This window comes from Myodes glareolus, chromosome 20, assembly GCF_982192425.1.
Source record: "Myodes glareolus chromosome 20, mMyoGla1.1, whole genome shotgun sequence".
NCBI lineage: Eukaryota > Metazoa > Chordata > Mammalia > Rodentia > Cricetidae > Myodes > Myodes glareolus.
The window spans coordinates 55,857,657-55,883,843 of NC_142045.1; the positions used below are offsets into that span (position 1 = coordinate 55,857,657).

At 46.7% G+C, this 26,187-nt stretch overlaps 1 protein-coding gene across 5 annotated transcripts in view; it reads left to right on the forward strand.

Moving 5' to 3' along the window:
* The window catches only part of Fndc3b (fibronectin type III domain containing 3B), a 292,925-nt gene that overhangs the window by 255,555 nt on the left and 11,183 nt on the right, over nt 1–26,187 (forward strand). For all 5 annotated transcript variants that reach the window (XM_087899629.1, XM_087899628.1, XM_087899630.1 and 2 more), the window contains 3 exons: nt 1,820–2,100; nt 12,800–13,012; nt 24,593–24,759. In XM_087899629.1, coding sequence (XP_087755755.1) covers nt 1,820–2,100; nt 12,800–13,012; nt 24,593–24,759 — 661 coding nt within the window. The remainder of the gene's footprint in view (nt 1–1,819; nt 2,101–12,799; nt 13,013–24,592; nt 24,760–26,187) is intronic.

The window sequence follows — 26,187 nt, forward strand, 5'->3', positions numbered from 1 at the left end:
CAAAGCTACAAGTTCAGTCCTCGGTACAATGAAAGAACAGAAATTAAATTAAATCTCAAGATACAGATTCTTGAAATAATTTGTTAAGCTACAGTTCTCGGGCAAAGGGGCCAAGGGGTTGTGATGAAGCCATACTGTCTCAGAGCATTACCACACAACTTCTGTGGGAGTTCGTGAAAGAAATGTCCTTAACCTGTCCCTTGTTTAGGGAATTCTGTTTTAATTAACAAAGGAAGGAAACGTATGCTTTGTTTGAGGCCTTAGAAATTCAGATTTGTCTCTAGTTTCATTGCTTGTGCTGACACACTCTCACAAGTAATCGAGAACTGGCTTTTACCACTTCCTTTTCTTTTGGAAAAAGTATCTTATTGTTTTCTATGTATGGGTGTTGTGCGAGTGTGTGTGTGACAATGCATGGCACATGTGCAGCACCACATATGTGCGGAGGTCAGAGGAAGGTGTCATATCTCCCTAAACTGGAGTACAGGCAGATGTGGTTGCTGGGAATTAAACCTTGATCCTCTGGAAAAGCAACCAGTACTTTCAACCAGAGACCAACTCTCCAGTCCTGAGATTCTTGTTGCTATAAGAAAGTTGCCAAATATTTTATTCTTTGAAAGAGAATAATACTTTTATAACACTTATGTAGTACTTTATAACACGTATGGAACATGTCTTCCATATCAGCTTCTGGTTGAGTTGTCAGAGGCATTCCAGGCCCACAAATGAATAAGCTCTGTCTATGTTAGTGATGAGGGCGATGCTGAAATAGGATGCTAGCGAGGGCTTGCAGAGAAGTCTGAGATGAAGCGTGTCTGGGAGGAAGGTCTCTGGACTTAAGAAACCACAAGGGCACGAGTCCTAAGGTAGATGTCCGTGAGGACTGGCAAGGAAGTCGGCAGAGCCAGTGAAATTAAGAACAGTGAGTAATGAAAGCCAAGTGCTGAGGGTGCTTTTGACGTGCAGTTACAAGCCTCAGATAGGGTCTCTGTGTGCTTCTGTGGTAAAGGGCTTCCATCTCGTTCTGGTAAGAAGGACGCCAACGAAGATTCAAACTGAAAGTCCTGGAGGGAGCACATGGTTAAAAGCCCTTGTTGTTCCAGAGAACCCAAATTCGATCCTCAGCACCATGTCAGGTTGCTCACAGGCACCTGTAGCTCCAGCTCCAGGACATCCGCCTTCCTTCTCTGGCCATGTGGGTCACCTGTACATGTGCCATGCACTCCTACACATACACATAAAGTAAAATGTAAAACCAAAGGAAGTCCTGACCTCTGTATTAGCATGTCCTTCTAATCACTGTGGGTACAGACTCTGGGGCGGGGCCAGTGCCGAGACCAGGGAGGGTTGTCACATTGGCTAGAGAGGAGGTGGTTGTGCTAGGGTGACTTCAGATGGTCTGATGGGCGGGACATGGGTGATTGGGAAACGGGTGCTCCCAGGAACTCTGGATACAACCTGAACAGCTTGGAGGATAGGGAAGATGGCAGCTGAGAAGCCTCCTGGGTGTTCACAGGCAGTAGGGTACACATGCCACCCTAGACATCAGTGCTGAGGTAGAGAGCAGTTAAGGATGACCCCTGACCTCCACATGCAAATGCATGTACACATACATATACATAGATGCATACCAAAAAAGTTAACATTGGCTAACGTGGAGGTACTGGCATGTGCTCATGCCGTGATGAAGTTAACACTGGCTAACGTGGAGGTACTGGCATGTGCTCATGCCGTGATGTAGTTAACACTGGCTAACGTGGAGGTACTGGCATGTTGCTGATGCCATGATGTGACCTGGCGACACCCTTCTGTTTTCCAGGCCTTCAATCCAGCAGGTGCAGGGCCGTATAGCGAACTTGTCCACTGCCAGACGCCTGCCTCTGCCCCTGACCCTGTCTCCACGCTGTGTGTGCTGGAGGAGGAGCCCCTCGATGCCCACCTGGACCCGCCCTCTGTGTGCCTTGTACTGAACTGGGAAGAGCCGTGCAATAATGGGTCTGAAATCGTTGCTTACAACGTTGATCTCGGAGACACTAGCATTACTGTGGGCAACACTACCACACACGTGATAAAGGACCTCCTTCCAGAGACCACGTACCGGTGAGTGCAGAGCGCTGTGAGAAAGCTGGCCACAGTGTCACAGTGCCAGTTCCAGGGCTGAGCATCTGTCCTAAGTTACTACGTTCCAGACCAGGTACTAAGTGAAATATAGTTTAAAAGCTTGTACTGCTTCTAACTACAGTAGTGATACATTCCCACAGTTCCTAGCTTCTGAGGGAGAATTTCATCTCAGACTTGAAATCACTCCCCTCCTGTACCCATGGTTTCCCCTTTTTTCATGTTTTCTCTGTGATTCATGTGACTGCACACTCCATCCACAGCCACTTTCCTGACAACCTTCAGACCCGACACCCTCATTCTGCTCACTCCCCCAGAGCAGACACGGGTTCATTCAGGATTCCACAGTGGACAGAACAGAGTTCCTCACATGGGTTGCTCCCACTTGCCTGCTGTTTCTCCTAGCTGGCCCTTCACACTTTCAAAACACTTAGCACTGGCTCTGAGCCGCCTTGACTCAGGCAAAGCCTGAGCTTGCAGCCAGCAGGCCCTCTCACTGGGGGAGATCCAGAAAGCCTGTCTTGGTAATCAGGTGTGGCCCAGCAGGAGCTCCTGCCTTGGGGCTCTGGGTTATCAGGTTGGGGGAGCGTCAGCTCAGGCTCAGGTCCTGGTTGTCTTCAGGCCAGGTATCCCTGGTCCCAACCTCTGTTAAGCGGAAAACAAGATGATTCCCAGGCCAGCATCTAGTAAGGAGGAAATGCATGGGTATCAGATGCTGACAACTGAGCCAGCAGCAGCAGCACAGCAGGTGGCCAACAGCAGGCTCCTCCCACAGAGCTCCAGCTTCCTGGGTGCTGGGATGACAGCAGGGCCAACAGCAGGCTCCTCCCACAGAGCTCCAGCTTCCTGGGTGCTGGGATGACAGCAGGGCCAGCAGCAGACTCCTCCCACAGAGCTCCAGCTTCCTGGGTGCTGGGATGACAGCAGGGCCAGCAGCAGGAAAATCGGCCATTGTTTTCTGCAGTGCTTTCTCATTCTCTAGTCCTGAGTGTGTGTGGGTGCACTTGTGTGGGTGCATGTGTGTACATTATGTGTGTGCATGTGTGTTCATACTTATAGAAACCAGAGGGATCTAGCTGGGAGGCAGAGGCAGGCGGATCTCTGTGAGTTCGAGGCCGACCTAGTCTACTAGAGCTAGTTCCAGGACAGGCTCCAAAGGTACAGAAAAACCCTGCCTCGAAAAAGCAAAAACAAAACAAAGCAAACAAACAAACAAAAACCAGAGGGATCTTCAATGCTGCTCTTCCTCAGGTGGTCCCACCTTGGTTGGTTTGGGATGGTTTGATTTTTGTTCATTGTTTCGGTTTTAATTTAATTTTGTTTGATTTGAAGCTGTGCCATCCTGATTGGCCTGGAACTCAATATGCAGACCTGCTGACCTTGAATTCAGCGATCTGTCTGCCTCTGCCTCCCAACTGCTGGCATTAAAGCCCCCCAGTGCTGGCTCTCTCTCCCCATCCCCATCCCCCATCCCCCCCCAGCCTGGGACTGACTGATTAGACTCAGGTGTGGCTGGCCAACAAGCCCTTGTCCACTCCTCTCTACCTTTCCTTTGCTTGGATTACAAGACCTTGCCATACACTTGGCTTTTTTTACATAAATTCTGACACTGGAACTCAGTTCCTGATGCTTGCAGGGCAAGCAGTTGCTGAGGAAGGTGTCTCAGCCCTAGGCTCTTCTTGTTGCCAGAAGCTAAAGAAGGAAGCAGCTCAGCAGCTGTGAGGTCCAGATGTTCCATCCTGGCATTTCTTATCACCCAGTTCTCTTTCCAAATACCTTTTTTCTGAGTAATTCAAAAACCAGCTTTGCTTTTTAGAGCAGTGGCAGATTTTTTCTTGTTTGCTTTCAACATTCACATCGTGTTGAGGACCCTCTTGGCCACAGCGTGCCCGGCAGGCTTAGAGTGCATGTGAAGATTTCAAAGCTATTTAAGCCACGGCTTTGGAGAACGGGTGATCTGCAGTGCGAGGAGCCACCTCTGGAGTTTGAAAGAAGTGAATTTGGTTCACTGTAGTCATGCTGAATGGCATAGGTGGCACTAGCGAGGTCTGGGGCTGTGGCTCGACATGGAATCTTTGCTTAGAATGTGTGCAGCCATAGATCCCACGCTTAACCCTTAGACACACACAAAAGTGGGACCTCAGGTCAGAACTGAATAAAGGGGAACATGGCTGGTGAGATGCTTGCTCAGCTGGTGAAGCTGCTTGCCTCTGGAGTACATTTGGATGCTGTGTATGGAAGTCTAGTCAACACAACTGTGTGCTTCTGTCTCGGAGACAGAGCAATTATAGTGAGTCCTGCCACTGTTTCCAAACAAACCTAACGGCTTAATTTTGGTCTGGTCAACTTTCCCTCACTTTTTTCTGTCCCATAAATTGGTTAAAATACAGCTAAGATGATCACCATGTGTGAGGTTTAGATGAAGACTTGTGTCTTTATTTTTTATTTTATTTTGTTTTAGAATTTTTATGTGTCTTGTCTACATGTGTGTCTGCACAGTGTGCATGCAGTGCCCACGAATCTGCTGGAGTTTTAGACAGTTGTAACCTTCCATGTAGGTACTGAAAATAGAACCTAGGTTCTCTGGAAGAGCAGCCAATGCTCTTAACCACTGAGCCATCTCTCCAGCCCCTTTTGTTTGTTTGTGAGTATAGGAATTGCATGTTGTTCTCTCTAGACTGCATCTGTAGTGACCCCTGGGACAGAAATCAGTGTTCTAACAGACTCCTCTCCCCGCTGCTGTCAGAACTGCCTAATAAGGGTTTGCTGGCACAATCTATATTTGAAATTTGGCTGGAATTAAAAAACAATTGTTTAAAGTATTACATTTAAGTTTAGAACTGTATCTGAAATTGAATTTGTGCTTTGGATTGCAGAGAAAATGGAAAACAGGTTTCCTTTGTACATGTCCTGCCAAGTAGAGTCACAGACCATAAGCAGAGAGAGACTTGGGGTCCCCTGGTGACACCTGTCCTGTCCTGGGCGCGCGCAACTCCCTGACCAGCGTAGTGGTCCAGCTTTGGCTTGCCGGGCAGTCCAGCTCATCCCTTGAACTTACCAAAGCCTCTTTGTATCCAAAGCTGCTCTTCAAGCAGCGGTTCTCAGAGCTAGCAGCAATAGTGGCTCCCGAAGACCCGTGAGAAGGTGCAAAGGATCAGGCCTAAGCCCAGGCTTGGGAAATAGTGAGGTAACCGCGGCTCAGAAAAGTAAATCCGGGAGGCTCTCGCTCAGGAGCGGGACCCCAGCTTCTCAGGTTTATATGGGAGTGAGTTGGTAGATGCCAACACGGGCAGAAAGGGGCCCATAAGAAGGGGAGAAACGAGCCATAGGAGACAGAGCTAGAGCACATGGTAAAGGAAATGAGAAGTCTGGGTGCAGGAAGATGGGCCAGCAAAAGAGAGTGTCGATGCAGAGAAAGGGTAAGCTTGGCATGGTGGCCTGTGCCTGGTATCCCAGTCTAGAGGTGGGGACAAGTGAATCTCTCTCAGTTGGAGGCCAGCCTGGTCTACATAGCAAGTTCCAGGCCAGCCAGGGCTACCTCCTGGGTCTCTGCCTAAGCAAACAAATAAACAAACAAATAAATAAGAAGAGTAAGCTGAGCTAGCTGCTGAAGAGACGGCTCAGCAGTTAACAGTGTGTACTGTTCTTGCAGAGGCCCAGTCAGCTCCAGTACCCACACCAGACAGCTCACAGCCGCCTGTCCTGTATAATTCAGCGTCAGCAAATCAGCGCCCTCTTCTGGACTCTGCAGGCATCCACAGACATGTGGCATACGCATTAACTAAATCAATTAGAACAGGAAAGGAATTTTAAATAAAATTTAGGCTAGCAGTATGGCTCAGCAGGCAAAGGTGGCTGCTGCCAAGGCTGCCGGCCTGAGTTCAACCCCCAGAGCTAATGTGGTGAAAGGAGCAGCTCTAGTGAACAGTTCTCTAACTCCTGCTGTGGCGTATTTGCAGAAATGTGCTCGCTCTCCCTCTCTCTCTCTCTATCTCTGTCTCTTTCTCTCTTTCACACACACACGCACACAATAAATAAAGGTAAAAAGTGATTATGTAAGAAATTGTAAGGACGAAAGGATAAATGCATCTTGACCACGGAGCTTGGCCCTGAGATGGTGTGCCGCCGTTTGCCATCTGGAGGACAGGTGGCGTTGTTGTTATTTAGGAAGTACATTGAGGTGCCCAGATCCGGGCAGATTTGGAACTGGAATCCAAACTCCTTTCTTCCACGTAGAGAAACTTTGCTGTTCCCAGCTCTTTATGGCAAACTACAACTTCAGGACTCGAGACTGGTTGTCTGTGGGTCATTAATGAGAATAATGTCCTATAAAAAAATAAGTCTGGGGTGGGATCTGGAGTCCAGTTTAATTAGCCCACCATGGGAAGCGTGTGTAAGTGTGAAAACCTCTGCCCTGAAATGGACACGCATATGCAGGTTGAGAGGGGAGGTGCCTGAGCCCCACTTCTGTAAACTGAGCCTCAGTGGGCCTCATTGAGGAGCCTCATAATGGCAGACACCTGGTGTCTCACCCCTCATCAGCCCTCTCTTGCCTAGCATGGCTTTCATGGCCTCCTTCATTACCCACTCTGACAGCCTGTCTCCTGGTGGCCTCTCTGTGCAGCAGTGATCTATGTGGCTTGGGGGGGAGGGGAGGGGAAGCTGCAGATGCCTCTCTCCATCCTGAACCGGTCGTGAGGTCACCTACGATCACAACCTCATTATACGTCTGACTCACACTGAACTGCTGCACAATGAAAAATTGAGCTAGGTTTGTTTGTTATGCTCACTTACGCCAATTTTTCCTAAGTCAAAGGGGTGAAAATAGCGTTTATTGAGTTCTTACTATGTCGTAAGCACAGTGTTCACTGCAGAAAGTGAGTCATAAACCCCTTCACCATAATGAGATGGGGCGGGGTTTGGGGAGGCCATGGATTCAGCCCCTCGCTCATGTCTAGCTGCCTGTGGAAGTAACTGAAACTCTTCATGCCTCTGTTGCCACCTCTGTGAAGTGGACCAAAACTGAAGTCAGCTGGCAGCGTTGCCTGTGTTTGGAGAGGTTTCAGCCACCTTCTTGGGTTAAACATAAGCATGCAATAGATTACTGGCTGTTCATGGTTTTGATCAGAAAGAAATGAGTCAAGACTCAGGCAGTTGCCACCTTATAGGTTGGCCTGTGTGCTTGTGTGGAGGTGGGCTGGTGGTGTTGCTGTCACCGAGGCATCAGGAGGGGCTCGGCCCAGGCCAAGAGAGACCTCTCCAAAGAGCTTTTCTCTGAGTCCACTTTTCCTCACAAAAGGAACATTCTGTGTTTCCTCTGTTGTCTTTTCAGAAGGTTCTCCCTAACCATGGTCATCTTTTCTTAGTTAAAGGAGGGTGGTGGGGCATGCCAAGAGTCTTGTGAGAAGCCTCTCCTATTCCCGGGGCCTACGCTACCCCAGGCTTCCTGGGCCTTGACCTCAGTCACCCCATCCCACACTCACAGCAACATGAAGCTGAGTAGCCGATCTCTTAAGGACAGTCACTTTCTCCCTGAAGGACAATTTGTTTTGAACGTCATTCTTCTTATAATACAGTCAATGTCAGAAGTCTGAGCGTGTGTAGAGTGCGCTGTGGAAGGTTCTGTGACCTCCTGAAGCAATGAATAGTTGGCATCTAGAAGAAAGATACTGGAAGCCTGAAAGGCAGGCTTCTTAATTTAACTCACTCAGTGATATTAGCATACTGATGAATAGTGAAGACTTGGAGAATGTTTAAATGTTCCCCAGCAGTTTGGCCAGGATACCGCTAGATTAGGAATACGTCACTTCCCTAATTTGGAGGCAGTATTCTGCTTCCCTTGTATTCATTTTAATTGCTCTAAATTTCAAAAACTGACATAATGCACATTTTTGAAGATAACTCTGTAGGTCCTACCTGAGTTTCAGGGTTAATGTGCTTCTCTCTTTAAGGTGTGGAATAGATCTTAATATTTAATAAAACTTAAGCTCATTTTTCTTTCTCACTCTCTTAGCACTGTTACCCAGTGTGTCATGCTCACTGTTCTTTCTCAGGAACGGACTTAGAAATTGGGAATTATTTCCACGCCCCCACAAACAGTATAGTAGCTGTCTTTGTCATTTCCGGGCTTCCGAGCCACCTCTGTTCCTCATGTGGCATTTCCCTGGTGAACAAGACAGCTTCCTTTTAGCTCTTCAACTCAATTTCAGCACCGAGTGTTATTTTGTCTTTAGGACTAATTAATATTAGCTCAGTGCATCAGTGACACAGATGTCGTTTTTACTGACACGCGGTGTATTCTTGTGAAGGTGTGGGACAGTTGGAGTGAGTGTTCTGAAGGCTAGGTAGATGGTTTCAAGGACCAAATGCTGGATAAAATGAAAATAAACTTACTGGCTCTTATTGACAGAGCAGTTGGTGACCTGAATGTGTGACTTAAATAAAAATTATCCTTTTATTGGATTCATAGCCATGTTAGGTCCAAATTTTGACAGGAAAATAAGGAATGCAGGAAGATTCTAAGCCAAAGGAACCCAGTACGCACCCACATCTGAGCACACCCCACGTGTCGGTCAGTGCGAGCCACTGAGCACAACTGAGCTATGGTTCTCTCCTTTGTCTACTAGACAAAGGTTCTGGCCTTGCGGTCAGAATGAGATGTGGCATGTTGCTATGAAGTCAAGACTTCTGCTGTTGAGGCCACTGAGTCAGCAGCGCCATAAAGAGTCACTTTGGATCTCACTGGTGTGCTTCTGCCCACTTCAGCCCTTCTCTGGTTGAATCAGACTAAAAGACATTGAGAAGTCACAAGTAAGCCGTTTCCCTAGTCTTAATTAACTGTTAGCTCAGCAAAGGTGTCACCATCCTCGAGGAAGCTTCCAGGTAGGTGGTAGATGACTTCAAAAGAACAGGAGGAGAAGAAGGAGGAGAGGGAGGAGGCGGCTGCTTGTTCCTACAGGTGCTGGGGACAGGTGAGCAATGCTTTCAAGGGGGAGACCGCATGCCCCACTAAGGAGAGGTGCCTGCCCCTGTGGTATTCTTGCTGGCACTGGTGGCTGATGTGTTATATGAAAGGAAGATTAAGTGGCAAGCACACGTAACCAGTCAGAAAACCATAGGCCTCGAGCTGTGTTGAGCCCTTCCTAACGCTGCCACCCCAGTACAATTCCTCATGTTGGGGTGACCTCCAATCAGAAAATTATTTCATTACTACTTCATAACTGTGATTTTGTAGTTATGAATTGTAATGTAGACAGCCAATACGCAGGGTATCTGATTTGTGACCGCTGTGAAAAAGCCGTCTGACCACCCCCTAAGGGGTCATGACCCACAGATTAAGAACCACTGCTTTAGAGGCTTTGAGAAAGTAAGGGAATTTAGTCAAACCAGCTAAAATTTGAATTTTTAAGACAATTTTTATTCCCATAAATCTCATTTCTTAGGTTTTGTTTCATTTCCTATTGTGTTGCGCACAGCAGGACAGCAGCCCCAAGCAGCTGGCTGCCTTTTGTGTACTGAATACTGCTGGGCTGCACAGGTCGCAAGAAAGGGTAGAGGGCTTTCTGGAAAACATGGTGAGCTTGGCTCTGAAGGGCTGTGGGCCAGGTTTGCAGGACACACCTCAGCCTGGGGTGTGGATGGACCCTGTCCTTAGAGGCAGCAGTGCAGTCTATGCCCTGATGAAGAGCTGGATTTGCTGTGTGGCTTCCCTTTCCCTGAGAAGAGAGAGGTTGCCATGACTTCAGCAGTTGCAGACGCCTTTGTTGCACTTTCTGCCCGGGTGTGGAGAAGGGGGCAGCCACTAACACTGTGGAGCATTTGTGAGGGCTCCTGTGAGAAGGAAAGAAAGTTCTAGACTTTTATTGTTATTTTAGATGACTTCTTGTACAATAGAAATAAGAAAAGGCAGGCCCGTCATGCTGGCTGGTAGCCTTTCTGTCATCTCTGTCATCTACTGGGTTATGGATTTGCTGTACCCTAAACCTCGTCTAGTCGCAGGTGGGATCACACTGTCTTGATAGTTTATGTCTGGGTTCACACTGCCTTGGTAGTTTTCGTCTAGGTTCACACTGTATTAGTAGTTTACATCTGGGTTCACACTGTCTTGGCAGTTTACGTCTGGGTTCACACTGTTTTTGTAGTTTACGTGTAGGTTCACACTGTCTTGGTAGTTTACATCTGGGTTCACACTGTCTTGGTAGTTTATGTCTGAGTTCACACTGTCTTGGTAGTTTACATCTGGGTTCACACTGTCTTGGTAGTTTACATCTGGGTTCACACTGTCTTGGTAGTTTATGTCTGAGTTCACACTGTCCTGGTAGTTTACGTCTGGGTTCACACTGTCTTGGCAGTTTATGTCTGGGTTCACACTGTATTAGCGGTCTACTTCCTTTCCATATAACTTTAGAATTAGCTTGTGTTTATCGCCTAAGAATCCTGCCAGGACTTTTTAGTTTATTCTTAGGTATTTATTGATTTCTGGAGATAAGGCCTTACACTGCAGCCCAGGCTGACCTTACATGCTCCGTCCTCCTGCTTCAGCTTCCCAAGTACCAGGATTGATTTTAATGACATTTTGTCTATGGGTCAATTCTAAGAGAACTGAGACTTTCTCTGTGAAGCACCCCGTCCGTGACTCCTGTGTCTCTGTGTCTGGATAGGTTCTGTACAGTGTTCTCATTGGCATCTTGTGGATTCTGTTTCTCTTTTCCTCTACCTCTCTATACCTTTTGCTCTCGGAACAGGGTAGTATTCTTAACAAATGCTGATAAATAGGAGGGAGAGCACTCCAGGCAGGCATCCTTGTTGTGGTCTGGCCTTGCTGACCTCGCTTCTAGTGTTAGGGGGACAGTATTTCCTCTCTCACAGCTATCATGGTAATTGTGGCCCCTTTTCTTCGATGTCCCTTTTCAGATCCAAGAGATTCTCCTGTTTGCAACTAGAGGTTGGATTGTGTTAGATACTTCTTCAGTTGATATGATCATCTGGTTTTTCTCCTTTAGGCTGTAAGCAAGGTAGAATTGCTAAGGTCTAGGAAATGGGGGAATATAGAAAAAGAAATTTCCTACCTCATTCGGAGCCACATCCTGGAGAGTGGCCTTTCTCCACAGCTCTTTCTACACAGAGGCCCACTTCTCAGCTTACTTCAACCCCCTGGATAATGAAAGGGGAAACAAATAACTGTTGACTTATGAGAAGCCCGATCCTACACTTCCTGACATTTGCCTGCTGGTATTTACGGTTTCAGAGCCCTGAGGTGGCTGTGTCCTTTGCCCCAAGATGAGCAAGAGGGGTGGAGTGTGGTGTTCTGTCTTGTGTGCGAGAAACCTTTCTTTTCTAAGCTACAGATACTCCAGGTTGACTTGTACGCTCCTTTAGTGTTGTGATGTTTAAGTGGCACTTTGTATTAAAGTATAAGCAATAAAAGCTGCAGTGAGGGCTGTGGGGGGGTGCGTGCCCTTCATCCCAGCACTGGGTAGGCAGAGGAGGTGATACTCTTTGTGAGTCCTAGACCAGCCTGGTTTATCCAGCTGGTTCCAGGACAGCCAAGGCTACAGAAAGAAACCCTGTCTGGAAAACAAACAAACAAAAGCTATAAGTGAGTATACCATAAAAGTAATTAAATCATAGAAATATGTAAAAAATGATCTGCTTTCTAAATATTTCTCTTTAGACTATATTATTAATTGTAATGTGTTTTGAAAAACTGTTATGAATTCAAATCAAGTTTTAAGTATTGAAACTTTTTGAGCTGTTAACACTATCCTTCTCAGTCAACTCAGTGATCTTGAGTTCAGATTCCTGGGAACCTAGCAAGGAATCTGGAGAGAGGGTCCGATTGGATTGGCCGTAAGGATTCAGGAAGAAACTCAAAGTCACAGACCTAAGTGTGATTAACATGGGTGACACTGTGAAGATATGAGGTTGAGAATTCTGTTAATGATGTGGAACTTTGGTAAATGCTTATATTACCTAGAAAAGAGAGGAGGCGAGAGTAGAGAAGGCCTCTGCTCAGAGCGTTAAAGGAGACATACCCTGGAGTTGGCTGGTAGGGCCGTCTGCAGTAGCACCCAGTGTAAGAGGTGTGAAGGTGGGGAGCACAGTGCCAGCGACGTGGAGGGCTGGCTAGTCAGCAAGTGCTGAAGTAGAGGGAACGGAAAATGGGGACAGTATCTGCACCGTGGGAGGTCTCATGCACATTTTAGCTCTGCTGGTTTTTAAGTTCTGGCAGGATTGACACATCTTTACTGCACACAGCAAGCGTCCAGCTAAGAGCTCTGTACACCTAAGTGGCACCCACTACTATCAGAGGTGGCCTCTGACTCTGGCTAAGGGGAGAGGCCAGATGTCCTGTTAAAGGGCTATCGGGAATTTGTTCTTTTAATGAATTCTTTATGCATTGTCTAACTCCAAAGCTGGCTTTGAGTTAATTGTCAGTGGCTGGACCCAGTATAAGACTGTGTCTGTAGGAATCCTTCACAATCTGCTTTTTTCCAGGGAATATTTGCTAATCACTGTTTTGCTACATTCAGAAGCACAACAGAGATACAAGCCCTGCTAGCTGCCCAGTGTTTACCCTAGCTGGTCTCCCGCAGCTTTGCAGGGACAGGGAATGTTCATTTTGAATGAAGGAAATTCCACTTCCTAAGCTTTCATTGTCTTTTTATTTCCCCACCTCTAGGATCAGAATTCAGGCCATCAATGAGATTGGAGTCGGACCATTTAGTCAGTTCATTAAAGCAAAAACTCGGCCATTACCACCTTTGCCTCCTAGACTGGAATGTGCTGCGTCTGGTCCTCAGAGCCTGAAGCTTAAGTGGGGAGACAGTAACCCCAGGACACATGCTGCTGGGGAGCTGGTGTACACGCTGCAGCTGGAGGACAGGAGCAAGAGGTGAGCTGGGGCGTGTGCATACTGGCCCAGCCAGCTTTGGTGTTCATCTCATACTCGTCTTCCCCAAAACCCCTTCTCCTTGCTTACAGAAGGAACTCGGATGGGTGGCTCTTGCATGTTACCCAGCAGCGTACCCTGTTCTCCCTCTGGAGTTCTTCGTGTTTGAAACATCCCGATCTCCCGACGTGACAATAGATGCATGCTTTTCCCTTTATGAAGGCCAATGATGGAAAAAAATTATCAAAACAGAAAATTGTCAGATTCAAGTCCCCACTGTCTAATAACATTATATTAGTCATAAGTGCCGAGGAAAATGATACCTCTTTAAATATTCAGTAACCATCAGGACAAACATGTTTACCAATCTGAAATTGCTGTGGGTGATGTACAGATGGGGAATGTACTCTCCAACTATGGGTGCTGTGATATCAAATTAACCAGAGCAAATACGAGATTTGTTTCTTATAAGACTTCCTGCTTAGAAGACACTTGGAGATGTTGAAATCAAATTCAAACTTTCACATCACGCTTTCTTAACCTAGCTTTATCTCCTCAGAAAATGGCCAGTCAGAAGACAGGCAGCCAAATGGTATTTAGGAATAGTTAGATGCTGAGCAGAAGTTAATGGTCACAGAATATTCTACTAGCAAAGGTTCTGATCAGAATCAGGCAGAAGGGAAGATTACCATAAAACCAAGGCAATGATGAGTTATTAGCTGTGTCCAACTTGTTGACAATATGGCAAGATGTTAGTATACAGATGTGTTGGGCCACGTTCACAGCTGCCATGGGGCTTATTTATGCTGCAGGTTGGACATACCTGAGTTAGATGGATGTTCCTGGTAGTGTGGAAGCATTGCTGCCGTGGTGGTTGCCCCTGTTGTATCCCTGTCTATAGGACCACATTCTGTTCCAGTGTGTGGGGTCTCCTCTCCCACACACATTCTTGGCCCACTGCTCTGTACTCAGGAGGTTAGACTGAGTCTACTGCCATGGACCTCTGTTGACCTTGAGTGGAAACCAAGATCCGGAGAAGTAGCCATACCCTGGGTTCTGTGGAAATAATGTCAGGGCCAGTGACAACTGGAGAGGCAGTGGGTGGATGCTTGGCTGAGGAAAAGCAACCAAGCAAGGCCAAGGAAACCCTGAGGAACCCGGGGCAGATACTGTCCTGTGCGTCTACTGTGCAAGGTGCCAGGGCAGCTGGGGAAAAAGCACCCCTATGCTTCTGCCAGCTTCTTAGAAGTTGGCAGAGGTAGAGACCATGTCTGCTAAGAACAAAGAAAGGTGTACAGATGTGGTAAAGTTCCAGAGACCACAGTGCCCCTTTAGGCCTTCCTGTTCTGTTCTGAACGTCCTCACAGCCTTCCTATCCACTGGTAATGTCTCAGGGACACTGGAGACACGCGAACAGAAGATAGGGTGTAGGAACTGGTGTGGAGGCTGAAGGCGAGGTCCTGGCCTTCAGCACAGTTAGCTCTAGCAGGGAGTGGTAGCAGCAAACAAACAAAAACCAGGAGAGAGTCACAGCTGTTTTGTTGACATCCGAATGGAAATAAATACAATATTCATAGAAAGAGGGGAAGGAAGAAGGGAGAACACACAAGTACATATCATTAACTCATGGAAAACCCTAGAATTTAGTGCCATGGGGAAAAGTGTTCTGAGAGTTTGGACATGTGCACACAGACCACACATTTGAACTTGGCTTGCCTTCCCCAAAAGACCAGGTGGAAAGAACATAAAACAGCCATTGTCCCGCTGGAAACATTACCAGCGCCAAAGCGCGGAGACAGTGAGCTTGATTTGATAAGTTCGTTGGAGATTAAAATTATCTTTTATATGCAAAAACATTCATCCTGTTGAATATGTTTCTTTGGATCTGTTTTTAATGGGTCATTATTCTACCTTGAAAGAAGTTCTCAGCCACAGAGGACTAGCAAAATCAAGCATTCTGAACTAACAAGAGTCATGATATGTGTAAGAGTCAGTATTAAGAAATATTTCCAAATCTTTACATTTTTTTCTTCTAGGCCTTTGCTTCTGTTGACAAGAGAAAGAACCTTCTTGGGGATGTTGTGTAGTTCTCCAAACACATAGCACAGAAGGGGTGGAGCCTGCACTGTACTGCTCCATAAACCTGGAGAACCGGGGGATTAGGGAGACTCCCTACTCTTCTATAGTTCTGCCCTGTTGGGACAGCCACCCAAGGGTACATTGTGGAAACTGTGCAGATGGTGGTCAAAAGCTCTAGAAGCATCTGTACAGATGAGTGTGGCTCACATGAGACACTTCCCTATGGCAAACAGATAAGACTGCAGAATCTAGGAGTCACTGCACGCTTGCTCCTTTGACAGAAGAGGTGGGGGAAGGAAGGAGGCAGAGAAATGCTAAGGCTTGCCTTGTTCATCAAATAAATCACTTGCCTAAATAGAACTGGCAATTTAAGAAATTTGACCATTAGGAACAATATTTTTCTTAATTTTATGAGCTGGAGTCCACATTTATCTTTCTAAATTAAATTTGTCAGTGCTCTCAGAAAGTTATTAAAGTGATGTGAGTCCTGGGCATAATACATTCCTATTCTATTTGTGGAATAGTTTTCCTGGGATTTAACAGGATGAGGACAGCCTGACTTTAGTTTGAAGATGACCTTCCTTAGTGTCTGAAAGTGAACACTCGTGAATGGTCCAAGCCTTTAATGCCAGCTCTTGACGCAATGCTGGGCTTGAATATGTCACAGTTCTGTTAGCTTAATGTCTGCTCTTCCTTCCTTCCTTCCTTCCTTCCTTCCTTCCTTCCTTCCTTCCTTCCTTCCTTCCTTCCTTCCTCTCTCCCTCCTCCCTCCCTCCCTCCCTCCCTCCCTCCCTCCCTCCCTCCCTCCCTCCCTCTCTTTCTTCGAGATAGTTCCATGTATCCCAGGCTGACTTTCAATTCACTGTGTAGCCAGGATGAGCCTACACTTTTGATATTCCCGCCTCAGTCTCCCATGAGCTGAGATTATAGGCATGTACACCACACTTGATTTTATGCAATATTGGCAGAGGCATGAGGATCCCAAGGCTCACTATCCAGCAAATCTAGCCCTGTCAGGTTCAAATGGCAGGCCCTGTGGCAAAGGAAGGTTGACAGCTATCCTGAGGACAGCACCACTGTTGACTTCTGGCCTCCACACGTGCCCACCCACACACCTGTACCGATACACACGCACGTATGTGAATGAGATGACCCGGGGATTCAAATATATATTGAAAGCTTTCTGAAGAAAAATTCTGTGTATCGAGAACATGCCAAGCACTGGGAGCTTTGTTTACATTTAGTTCTCTGACTAAAAAGTGAAATATGCTAGTATATTCTTTCCCTCCCCATTTGGGCTCCTTTCCTACAAACAGAAGGCAATGAACAGGCCAGCATGGCCCAAAGCTTTGCCTCAGGGTAACTACATCAAGAATTCTTACAGCCCCGCTGACTGAGTCCATTCCATTTTTGTTAGGACGCGATTTCCCGAGACTTCAGGGCCATGTTCATGGAGAAGCATCACAATCATGCTTTTCTGTAGAGGGCTAAGTTTATGCCTCGTGTTTGATTATGATTATTCAACTATCAGAACGTTTTCTTGAATTACCACTGTGTGCTAGGTCTTATGAGGTATGTGGCAGATTTGGAAGAGCTGATCTTGCTGAGAAAATGAATTAGCATTAAACAGTGAACAGACAGTATAAGAGATTTTAATTTCAACAGAAAAGCAAAAATTAGATTAGTTTGGCCTTGTGGTGATTAGGTCTATTATTCTTAACAGATCCAGCATAGAAAATCTGAATGGTTCTGGTTTCCATGTTACACAAGAAAAATACACACACTGAGCAAATATTCTCATAAAGCCAAGTTCCCCTATCACGCTTGCTAGAGTAGCAGCTTCAGCTCATAGGCTGAGGTCATAGTGCTGTCCTGACAGTTCGGAAGATGCGTTTGTCTGTGTTTATGAAATGAAATGGCGCCTGTCCTAATGGAATTGGAGCTGGTGTTGAGCCCGACCCTCATCGGGCCATGTTCTTGGTAATTGTGCCCAGGACTGCAACAAGAGGGCTGTAAACTCCAGGACTGTGTTTACGGTTAATCTGTCGCTCGGGGTTTTGGTCAGACAGCCAGTGTTTTTCAGAGTGAGGCTCCGGGGAGATTAGACAGGGGAGAGGCGTCTAGTGGAATGAATAATCATGACTGTAACACTTCCCCGACAGCCAGGGACTATGGAACTGTGTGATGCTTCCGGCATTGCTAGCTACTGACTGTTACCAAAAAAAAAAAAAAAAAAAACAAACAAACAAACAAAAAAAACCCCTGCATCTCATGACTTCAAGTTTTCTTTAAACTCCAGAAGAATACGCTGTAGGGAACTAATGAAAGGGACAAGAGAGCGTGACCGACCTGTCTCAGTATGTCTCTGCTACAGACCAGACTCTGGTTCTATTCTCAAACTGCATTGCTGTTATAAATGACTGCTGGGAGATTCAGAGCCAACCATATGCTCCCCATTCCTTTCCCCTGCACTTCCGGTCCACATGATCATCCTCCATGGGGAATGATTTGTGTCTAACCAGCCTGTGTTCCCCATTCCTTTCCCCTGCACTTCTGGTCCACATGATCATCCTCCGCGGGAAATGGCTTGTGTCTCTTTCCTGCAATCCCAAGTAGCAGCTGCAGTCCTCAGCACCCATGTCAAACCTCTGTCCTAACCCTAGACCTGTTCCTGACTTTTCAGATGAACAGAGCTGTATGCTTCAACTAGTTTTTGTGTGCGTTTTCCAGGCTACAAAGTACACATCGTCATGCCTGGGACTCCAGTCCTATTAAGAGGAAAAGTATTTTAGACACATTTTAGTTCTTAAAGTAAAATCATAAAGATTCATCCTAAAAAAATAAAAAAATTTTTTGCTAACTTGCTCAACTTCAAGCAAATGTCTTGGACCAATCAGGGCTGAAGGGTGGTAAAGTAACTATTTGAGATCTGATTGGATCCAAAGTCAAATCTAGATAATGCATTTTATCTCTGAATTGGTTTATAAATAAATAGAAGGAAAATGAATTGCATTTTCCTGCACTGAAGCAAGACCACTGCAGCAGAAGTGGACAGACATCTGGAAAGCTCTGGGACCCGTGTCCTCAGCGGCGAGACTCATTCCATGTATTGAGAACCCACATAGAAAACTGGTGGTGTCAAGTATCTCAGAAGAACCTTAAAGTTGGGGGAGGGTGCTTTCTAGGAATGCAAATGAATGGGGGAGGGGACTTCCTATGAACGCAAATGAATTTCTATTTTGAATATATCAATGTCTAAAATGCAGTTTAGGCAGTAAAATGTAAGCATAGGATTTCTGTTCATGACTTTATTTGTAAAACGGGCTGAAAAGATGGCTCAGCAGTTCAAACCAGTGGCTTCTCTTTCAGAGGACCCAGGTTTGATTCCCAGCACCCATATGGCGGTCTGCAACCATCTGTAGTTCCAGTTCCAGGGGATCTGGTGTCCTCTTCTGGACTCTGGATACCAAGCAAGCATGTAATATACATTCATTTATGCAGCAAACATAAAATAAATCTGAAAGAGCTTAAATTGGTATCATTAGTAAGTATAATGAAATTTTATTTCTTGGGGAGAAGCATAGAAATCCAGCCCATTAACCAAAAAATTGTTATAGTCTGTATAATTCACAAGTTAAAAGACCGGTAGACACCCGGGATCAGCAGGCAGAAAGGCCATTAATGCTTCTCCCTTTAGTCCTTCTGGGAATAGCTTCTGGCACTTTTATATAAACAGGGACTCTCACCATTGTCTGCATCCGTCTAGCAAATGGATTCCCTGCCTGGGGTGTCCCCACACACTGCCATCTGTGTCCATCTGCTTCTGCATTGGAATGGTAGGACGCTGTGTTCCTGGCACAGTGGGGGCATTTACTGTCCATGTTTTTAATCTCTTCTATTTCCAAACACAATTTGAGTGAGATAGGGAACACACGCGCATGCACACATACACACAAACACATTCACACACCCAACACACGCACACACACAACCCCTCCCCCCGCCCCACATACACACCCTCCTTCCATGGAGCCCAGAGAAAATAAGGAAAAAGAGGGGAAAGACAGTGATACAGTGCTGGTAATGAGTAGAGCTACACCGGGCCAGCAAGCAGCTGTTGGGCTGTTGTGAAATGTGTTTTGAAGGGTTCCCACCTAGCAGGCTAGTCATGGTGAGTAGTGAATGTCTATGAACTGTGGAGAGCCTAGAGATGTCATGAGCAGTGAGGTGGTAAGAACAAGCCTTAGCACAAAGACTGTTTTCACAAAGAATGTAAGCAGTTGTTCACAGCATTCTTGGATATTTTTCCCAAAAGAAAACGGTTTTAAGAAAATACTCAAAACTAAATTCTTTCTGTATCGTTTTCTCTTGCCCCCTAGTGATTTAAAATGAACAAGCACATAAATACATGGTGTGGCTGAGCTGACTCCTCCAGTCGCACTTGATACAAACACATGGCCTTTCTGAGTGAATGGTAAAGACAGAACCCTCAGGGGACAAGCGTGGCTCTCTGGGGCTTTGCTGAAACTGTCCAGAACCTCTGGTTTGCTTCATGAGGTGTTTTTGGTCATAGAGTTTTCTTGATTCTTTTATTTACATCTCATAAAAATTCCTGTCAAGTAAGCCCCATTGTTGGGACTTTGTGGAAATTGGACCTTTTGTCTGACTCTTTCGAGTCCATGGTGAAGGTCACCAGTTCTGTGCTCAGGCCAAGGTTTCTACACAGGTCTGCGCTCCCAGCACGGCCATCTCCACCCTTGGCCCCTGGAGGACTGTGACAGGCAAAGTGAGAAGGTGGTGCAGAGATCTTCCAGACCCTCCCTCCCCTCATCCACAGCCGCCCCCATACAGTTGGCAGGCCGCAGGAAGTCTAGCCTGCCCTGGGTCTGGCCTTGCTGTTGTTCACGATTCTCTCTGGGTAATAATTGAGGACATGTATTCACCAGGATATCACCGCAGAGTTGTCCCATTGGAGCATTGACTACTCTAAGTCCCACGTGTGTTTGTTACCATCTAGCGCTGTATTGCAAGAAGCCTGGATAGTCACACTGGCCCAGGCTGGAGTCATTTATATAACATGTTAACTACCCAGCTAAACTGTTTGCTTTCCCAAATGTATTTTTAATACAGGAGAGATTTCTCCCCAGTTTTCTCCCTCCTCAGTCAAATCACCCAATCTTGGCATGTTATGTACATTTGCACATCTGTAATCCCAGCACTTGGGAGCCTAAAGTAGTAGGATCATGAAGACTGTACAGTGAGGCCCTCTCTCAAAATGTCTCTGGCTCTTGTCTTGGGTGCTTTGTTTGAGCTGCCCAAGATTGGGTGCAAGGCATTCACCTACTCCACTCCAGACCATCTCAGCGCACTGAGGTGACAGGAGGACCCTTGCAGGGACATCTTAATGTAATGCAGTGTGCGTTATCCCGTGACGTGGGGCATGCTGTAATGCAGTGGCCGTTATCCCATGACGCGGGGCATGCTGTAATGCAGTGGCCGTTGTCCCATGATGCGGGGCATGCTGTAATGTAGTGTGCATTATCTCATGATGCAGGGCATGCTGTAATGCAGTGGCTGTTATCTCATCTCTAGCTCACAGCAGCCCCACAAGGTGAGTCCTGTTACTCCCTTTCCCAGAGGAGGAATAGTTTGCCAGCTTAGACAACCCAGGTTGGTCAGTAGAACTCCACCCTTGCTATCCGTTCTGCTCTCCGGAGGTGGGGGTGAGGTTGGGGGTGGAGAGAGAGAAGAGAGAGAAGACCAACAGTTCCGCAACAGTGGCCCACAAGTATTCTCACACTGACTGCTTTCCTGTTATCTCAAGAGTCCTTGGGCTGATGCCTGTGGGGGGTTCACCAAGGCAACAAGGTCTGGCCGTGGAGTGAAGACCCCTTAGAGACCTGGCCAGGGTAGGATGCGGACTTCTGGGACACCTCTGAGGATCTGTGATACGGAAGCCGGTGCTTGGTCTGTGAATGCCTCTACCATGGTTGACAGCATCATGGAGACATACCGCACTGCAGGAACCAGGCCGCCTGCTTATAGCTGGTTGCGTTTAAAAATGGGAAGTCTTAAGTCTTCATATCTTGGTATGCTTGGTGTGGTTAGTTATATCCCAGAGGGATTCCGACATGTTTATCAATGAAGTTGGCATTTTACAGAAAGAAATGGAAGAAGGCAAGGTCAGACTTTTAGAACAGTATTTGGCAAGTATTTTAAATTTCTCCCAGAATGGTTCTAGCCATGAGTTTGATGTCCTGCCCTAACTCCAGCATGACCACAAACACAGGGCCATATGCCCCTTCGTCTCCTGCCCCCTAGAGAGAGAAAATGTGAGAACCGGAGGTGACAGTAAGGCCAGTGCTGCCTTTCGTGAGTTAGGTTGTGTACTTCTTCCTACCTGCTGGTTGGTGTTTTCTGCCTGATGTTTCAGGAGTACAGGAAAGCAGAAGTTATTGTCAGCAGGAGAATCTTATGCTAAGGCCTGCCAGGGGGATGCTCAGATCTCAGTGGGACACTTCCCTGAAGTCTGCTGTGCATCAGGCACAGGCACTGGGTGTGGCTGCTCAAGTTTCATGCTGCCACAGTGTCCCTGTCCACATCCCCCGGCCAGCTAGAGCATGGGAAGGGTTACATCATCACTAGTGAAACCGTGACCATGGGGTCATGTTAGCTGAGGCTAACACAGTGGCCCTGGCGAGAATTTCCTCTTTCCACGTACCCAGCTTTCCACCCACAGAAAGAAAAGTCATTCTGGGACTTCCCACGGTGTCAGGGTGTTCTCTTGGGAGGCAGAGCAGGGCCGTTTCCAAGTCCGTCGTGTTGTTCGGGCTTTAGCTCAGTGGTTAAGGCCCAGGTTTAGTCCCAGCACTGAAGGAAACGACTCAGATAAGAATTCCTGTCTCTTATCCAAAGCAGCCGTAGTGGGGAGCTCCGGCTTCGGTGAGTTGCCCTGCTGCAGAGTAAGGTTGAAAGCAACAGAGAGCCCCAAAAGTGGGCCTCTGGCATGTGTGGGTGGTACATACACACAGTTATGACAACACGGGTGGGCTGGTTGTTACATAGCAAAACTAGTTTGAACACTTCTCATAGCCCACTTAATGTGAGTTCGCCCTACCTTGCCGTGCAGCTGAGAAGCTGAGGCTCACAGAGGCTGCAGAGCTCGCGAGAGTGCAGGGTCCGCAGGCAAAACACCAATGCACATAAAACAAATCTATAAAAAACGTTGGGTGTGGAGTTATAAAGGAAGAACAGCCTGTTTTCCTGGCTTTCCTGGCCCCTTCCACTGGGAGCTGTAGGCTGCCAGAACCCAGCTTGTACTCCCAGGGGTACTGATGTCCCAGGTTGGCTTCTTGTGGCTCCCTGATTCTGCCTTTACTACAGGCTCGATGCTTCAACATTACACCTCCAGCAATTAGCACTCCAGGTTAATGGCTTCCAACCGTCCTCACCCTGCAGTCCCTTTCTCCACACTAATTCAGCCCTTGACACAAATGTGGGTAACACTGTCTCTGAACCTAAGGAAGTGCATTAATGACACATTTGTCAATCTGCCATTGCTATTAGCCCTTCCTGCGATGCTTTTTAATAAGTCGGAGTACCAGTTAAGTGCATGAGCAATCCAAGAATGGACCAAAAAGTCTAGAGTCAGCAAGTCTTGATGTTTTTGAGAATTGTATGTGTTCTACTTATTCAGTTTGGATCATAGTATGAAGTCAGATTACTGAACTTGCTTCAGTGAGTATCGTAGTGACGGCGAGTGCTTCTACCTAGATATGTGATTGGACCTGGCACAAATGTGTGTCAGACGCCTTTTCTAAAGGAAATACCATCCTCGGAGTGGGGCAGGACTAGAAACAGTTCTACAGACAAACGCTGAGCTTGCAGGTCACCATAATGGAGGTTTAACAGTGTTGCTTCTGAGACCGTGACTTCCATTTGTGATACAATTAAGGGCAATTACTCCCGCTGGTGATTCTCGCCCAGGTGAAGCTGAGTTAATAAGTAGCCATTTGCCTCTACATTAGCTGGGGTGTCTTCATTAAGGCAGTAATGTGTTGAGGGCTAAGTACGTTGCCATGGTTATTTGTGGGTTTCAACCTGGGCTCTGGCTTTCCTTGAAATTGAGGATGTTCGGCCTCCAATAAAAGACACTTCCTCCTGATCAAAACGTGCAGAGCAGTAAGTGAACCTGCCAGGGCTCCGGAACTCCACTTCAAAGGCTGGTGCGTGCCTGGATGGCATACACTGAGTATTGGTTAGCAGGGTTTTATAACTTCGGTTGTTCGGTCTGTCCGTATCTCACTGCCCACGGATCCACCTTTCATCTAGACCTGTTTCACACAGAACGAAGTTGCTACTGCCCTCCAGAACTTCCTGCCCCCACACAGGGCCGACACCCTCAGGGTGGTTCTCATTCAACTCCAGAGCCCAGCACACTTCAGGTTGCAAAGAATGACTGCTAAATAATTGTAAGAACTCTCCTCCCTGAGCCAAACAGGCCCCGTCAGACATTTTGAATGATGATTCTGTCACTGAGTGCCTTACAGTCGTTTCTGAAGACAGTGGGGTGTCCTCGACCACTGAGGGAGCTCTGGGAACCAGTAGCCAGGCGTGGCCTATGTGGGCCAGGGCTCTGAGTCTGGAGTTACTCAGTGTTGGTTCTCAGGGTATGCCTGGGCCGGTGATGTTTAGATACTGGAGATCTTTTGGAAAATTGCATTGTTTTCAGAAGTCATACAGTTATTAGGGGATAAAAGTCGATCTAGATAGTCCAGTTTCACTGGGGGAGGGATTAAATTTTCAAGATATGCTAAGAAAATACCTAAAGTACAAGGCATTGTTTTCTAATTCATACTTTATGTAATTATGTTTCATAGTAATAATAAGAACAAAAAGCTGGCTCAGTCGGTAGGTTACTTGCTGAGCACACCTGCAGAGAGGGGGGCATGAGAGCCATCGGTACAGCATTGAGAAGTGTGCTTCGCTTACACACACAAACAGTAAATTAAGATTTTTAAAAATATTTTAATTTAGCAGAAGTATAAAATAGTTTCAATCAAATGGTAGAAGAAACCAGAATCTGTCAGCCAAAACTGCCCAGCTGGCCCATGCTAAACTTTTGTTCTTTGAAAAATGTGAGAAAACAGGCCTCTTATTTCTCAAGTGACCGTTGAACAGTATCTTCATTGCTGAGTAAATAATACGTGAGTTACCACTGACTACAATGAAACACTTGAAAATTCTGCTTTTATTAGTAAATAAAAACATGCGTGACTAATGTTTCTGAAAGTTGATTCTGCTCTTTGCATGTGCTTTGCCGTGTGTTTTCTTTTATACGAGCATTCCTTGAACATTGAACTGAACCATTACATAGCAGCCGGTCCCCTCAGGTGGTAGGAGGCATTTATCAAGCTAGCCCGGACCTTTCCATGAGTCTGCCTCAGAATTTATCACCACAAGAAACTCAGGTGGCTAATGGATTCTGCTCCTCTCTCCGTGCAGGTTTGTTTCCATCTACAGAGGACCCAGCCACACCTACAAGGTCCAGAGGCTGACGGAGTCCACCTGCTACTCCTTCAGAATCCAGGCAGCGAGCGAAGCAGGGGAGGGACCTTTCTCAGAAACTTATACCTTCAGCACAACCAAAAGTGTCCCTCCCACCCTCAAAGGTGTGTGGAAGTAGACCTCACACTGTGGGGAGGGGAAAGATGCACTGACATCACACCTGCCAAGTTCAGGTCTGACCACAATATATTCTGTAACATATATATATATATATATATATATATATATATATATATATATATCTAGTAACAAGATGAAATCAGAATTTCTCAAAAAAAAAAGCTGTGTGGTAGGTTATCTGAAGTAAATGCCTACATGTACAGAGTACTGTATTCTATATGCATGTTTATTGCAAATAATATAGTAGTATAATATATAAAGATATTCTAATTTCCAAACATAACAGACAAGGAGCTGATGTGAATGACAGCTTCTCTGTTAGACGTGAGAGGTGGGTTAAGACAGATCGCCTTCTTTCCTGAAGACATTCAGACGTTGGTATTGGCCTGTGTAAGTGTATCAATGAGATAAAGGAGGTATCGGAAGTTTATTGGGGAACATGCATGAACCACAAGGTAGAGAATCGCTGCAGTGGCCTGCTCTGTGGGTGGTGGGAACTGCCATCAGACCCTCAACCACCACCCAAGAAAGCGAGTGAGCCCCTCCTCTCAAAAGTGATCATGTCCACAGACAGAAGGCCACACCCCTAAGTCCAGTACCCAAAGCTGTTGGCTGAATGAATTTCCACAGTACTTCCCCTTTCTGTCTAAATAAGCGGGGACAGAGAATTCATCCCTTGACAGGTTGGCATTCATCTCTGGGTGATTTTGGTGCCTGGAAGTTAGAGCCTGATTCTGGCAACACCAGCATCTCCTGTGGGCACGCACCCTCTTCATAGAGGGCGCTGTTGAGAACCCATGGCAGTGACCATCAGTGTTTCTCCCGAGGTTTTCCCTCGGAGGAATCAGGTCCTGCAGAAGTGCCAAGACAGCAGATATCTAAATCTCCCATCTTTCTCAAGGAGGGTAGATAGAGACACTCCTGCTGGGCCGAGGCTCCAAGTCGGCCATGTCCCTAGTCACAGAATTGTGGATGAGTGAGTGCCAGAAGACTGGTGGTGACAGGAGCCGAAGCTTGCACTTGGGCTCCCGAACCTTGTCGTTTTCACACAGGTCCCTGTAACGGCTCCTTAGACAAAGCAGCATTGTTCCAGCCCGCCATTGTCCAGTGACCCTGCTGTTGGTGTGTGCTGCAGGGCGGGGTACTAACTATAGAGGCAGTCCCTCTGTATGTACCCCTAGTTCAACTTCCATAAGGAGTTGAGGCCCCCACATCCAGAACATAGTCAGTTATAGGAAGTGAGGGGCTGTCAGAACCTGGATCACTGTCTGGCTTAGGCTCTGCCAGGTTTGTTGTAACCACTTCCAGGGTTACTTCATGACAGTGCCTTCAGCCTGCTTCCCCGCCCCACAGACACCTTGACCACTTCTCTCTGTGTCATGTGCCCCTTATATGTTCTGTGCTGGGCTACT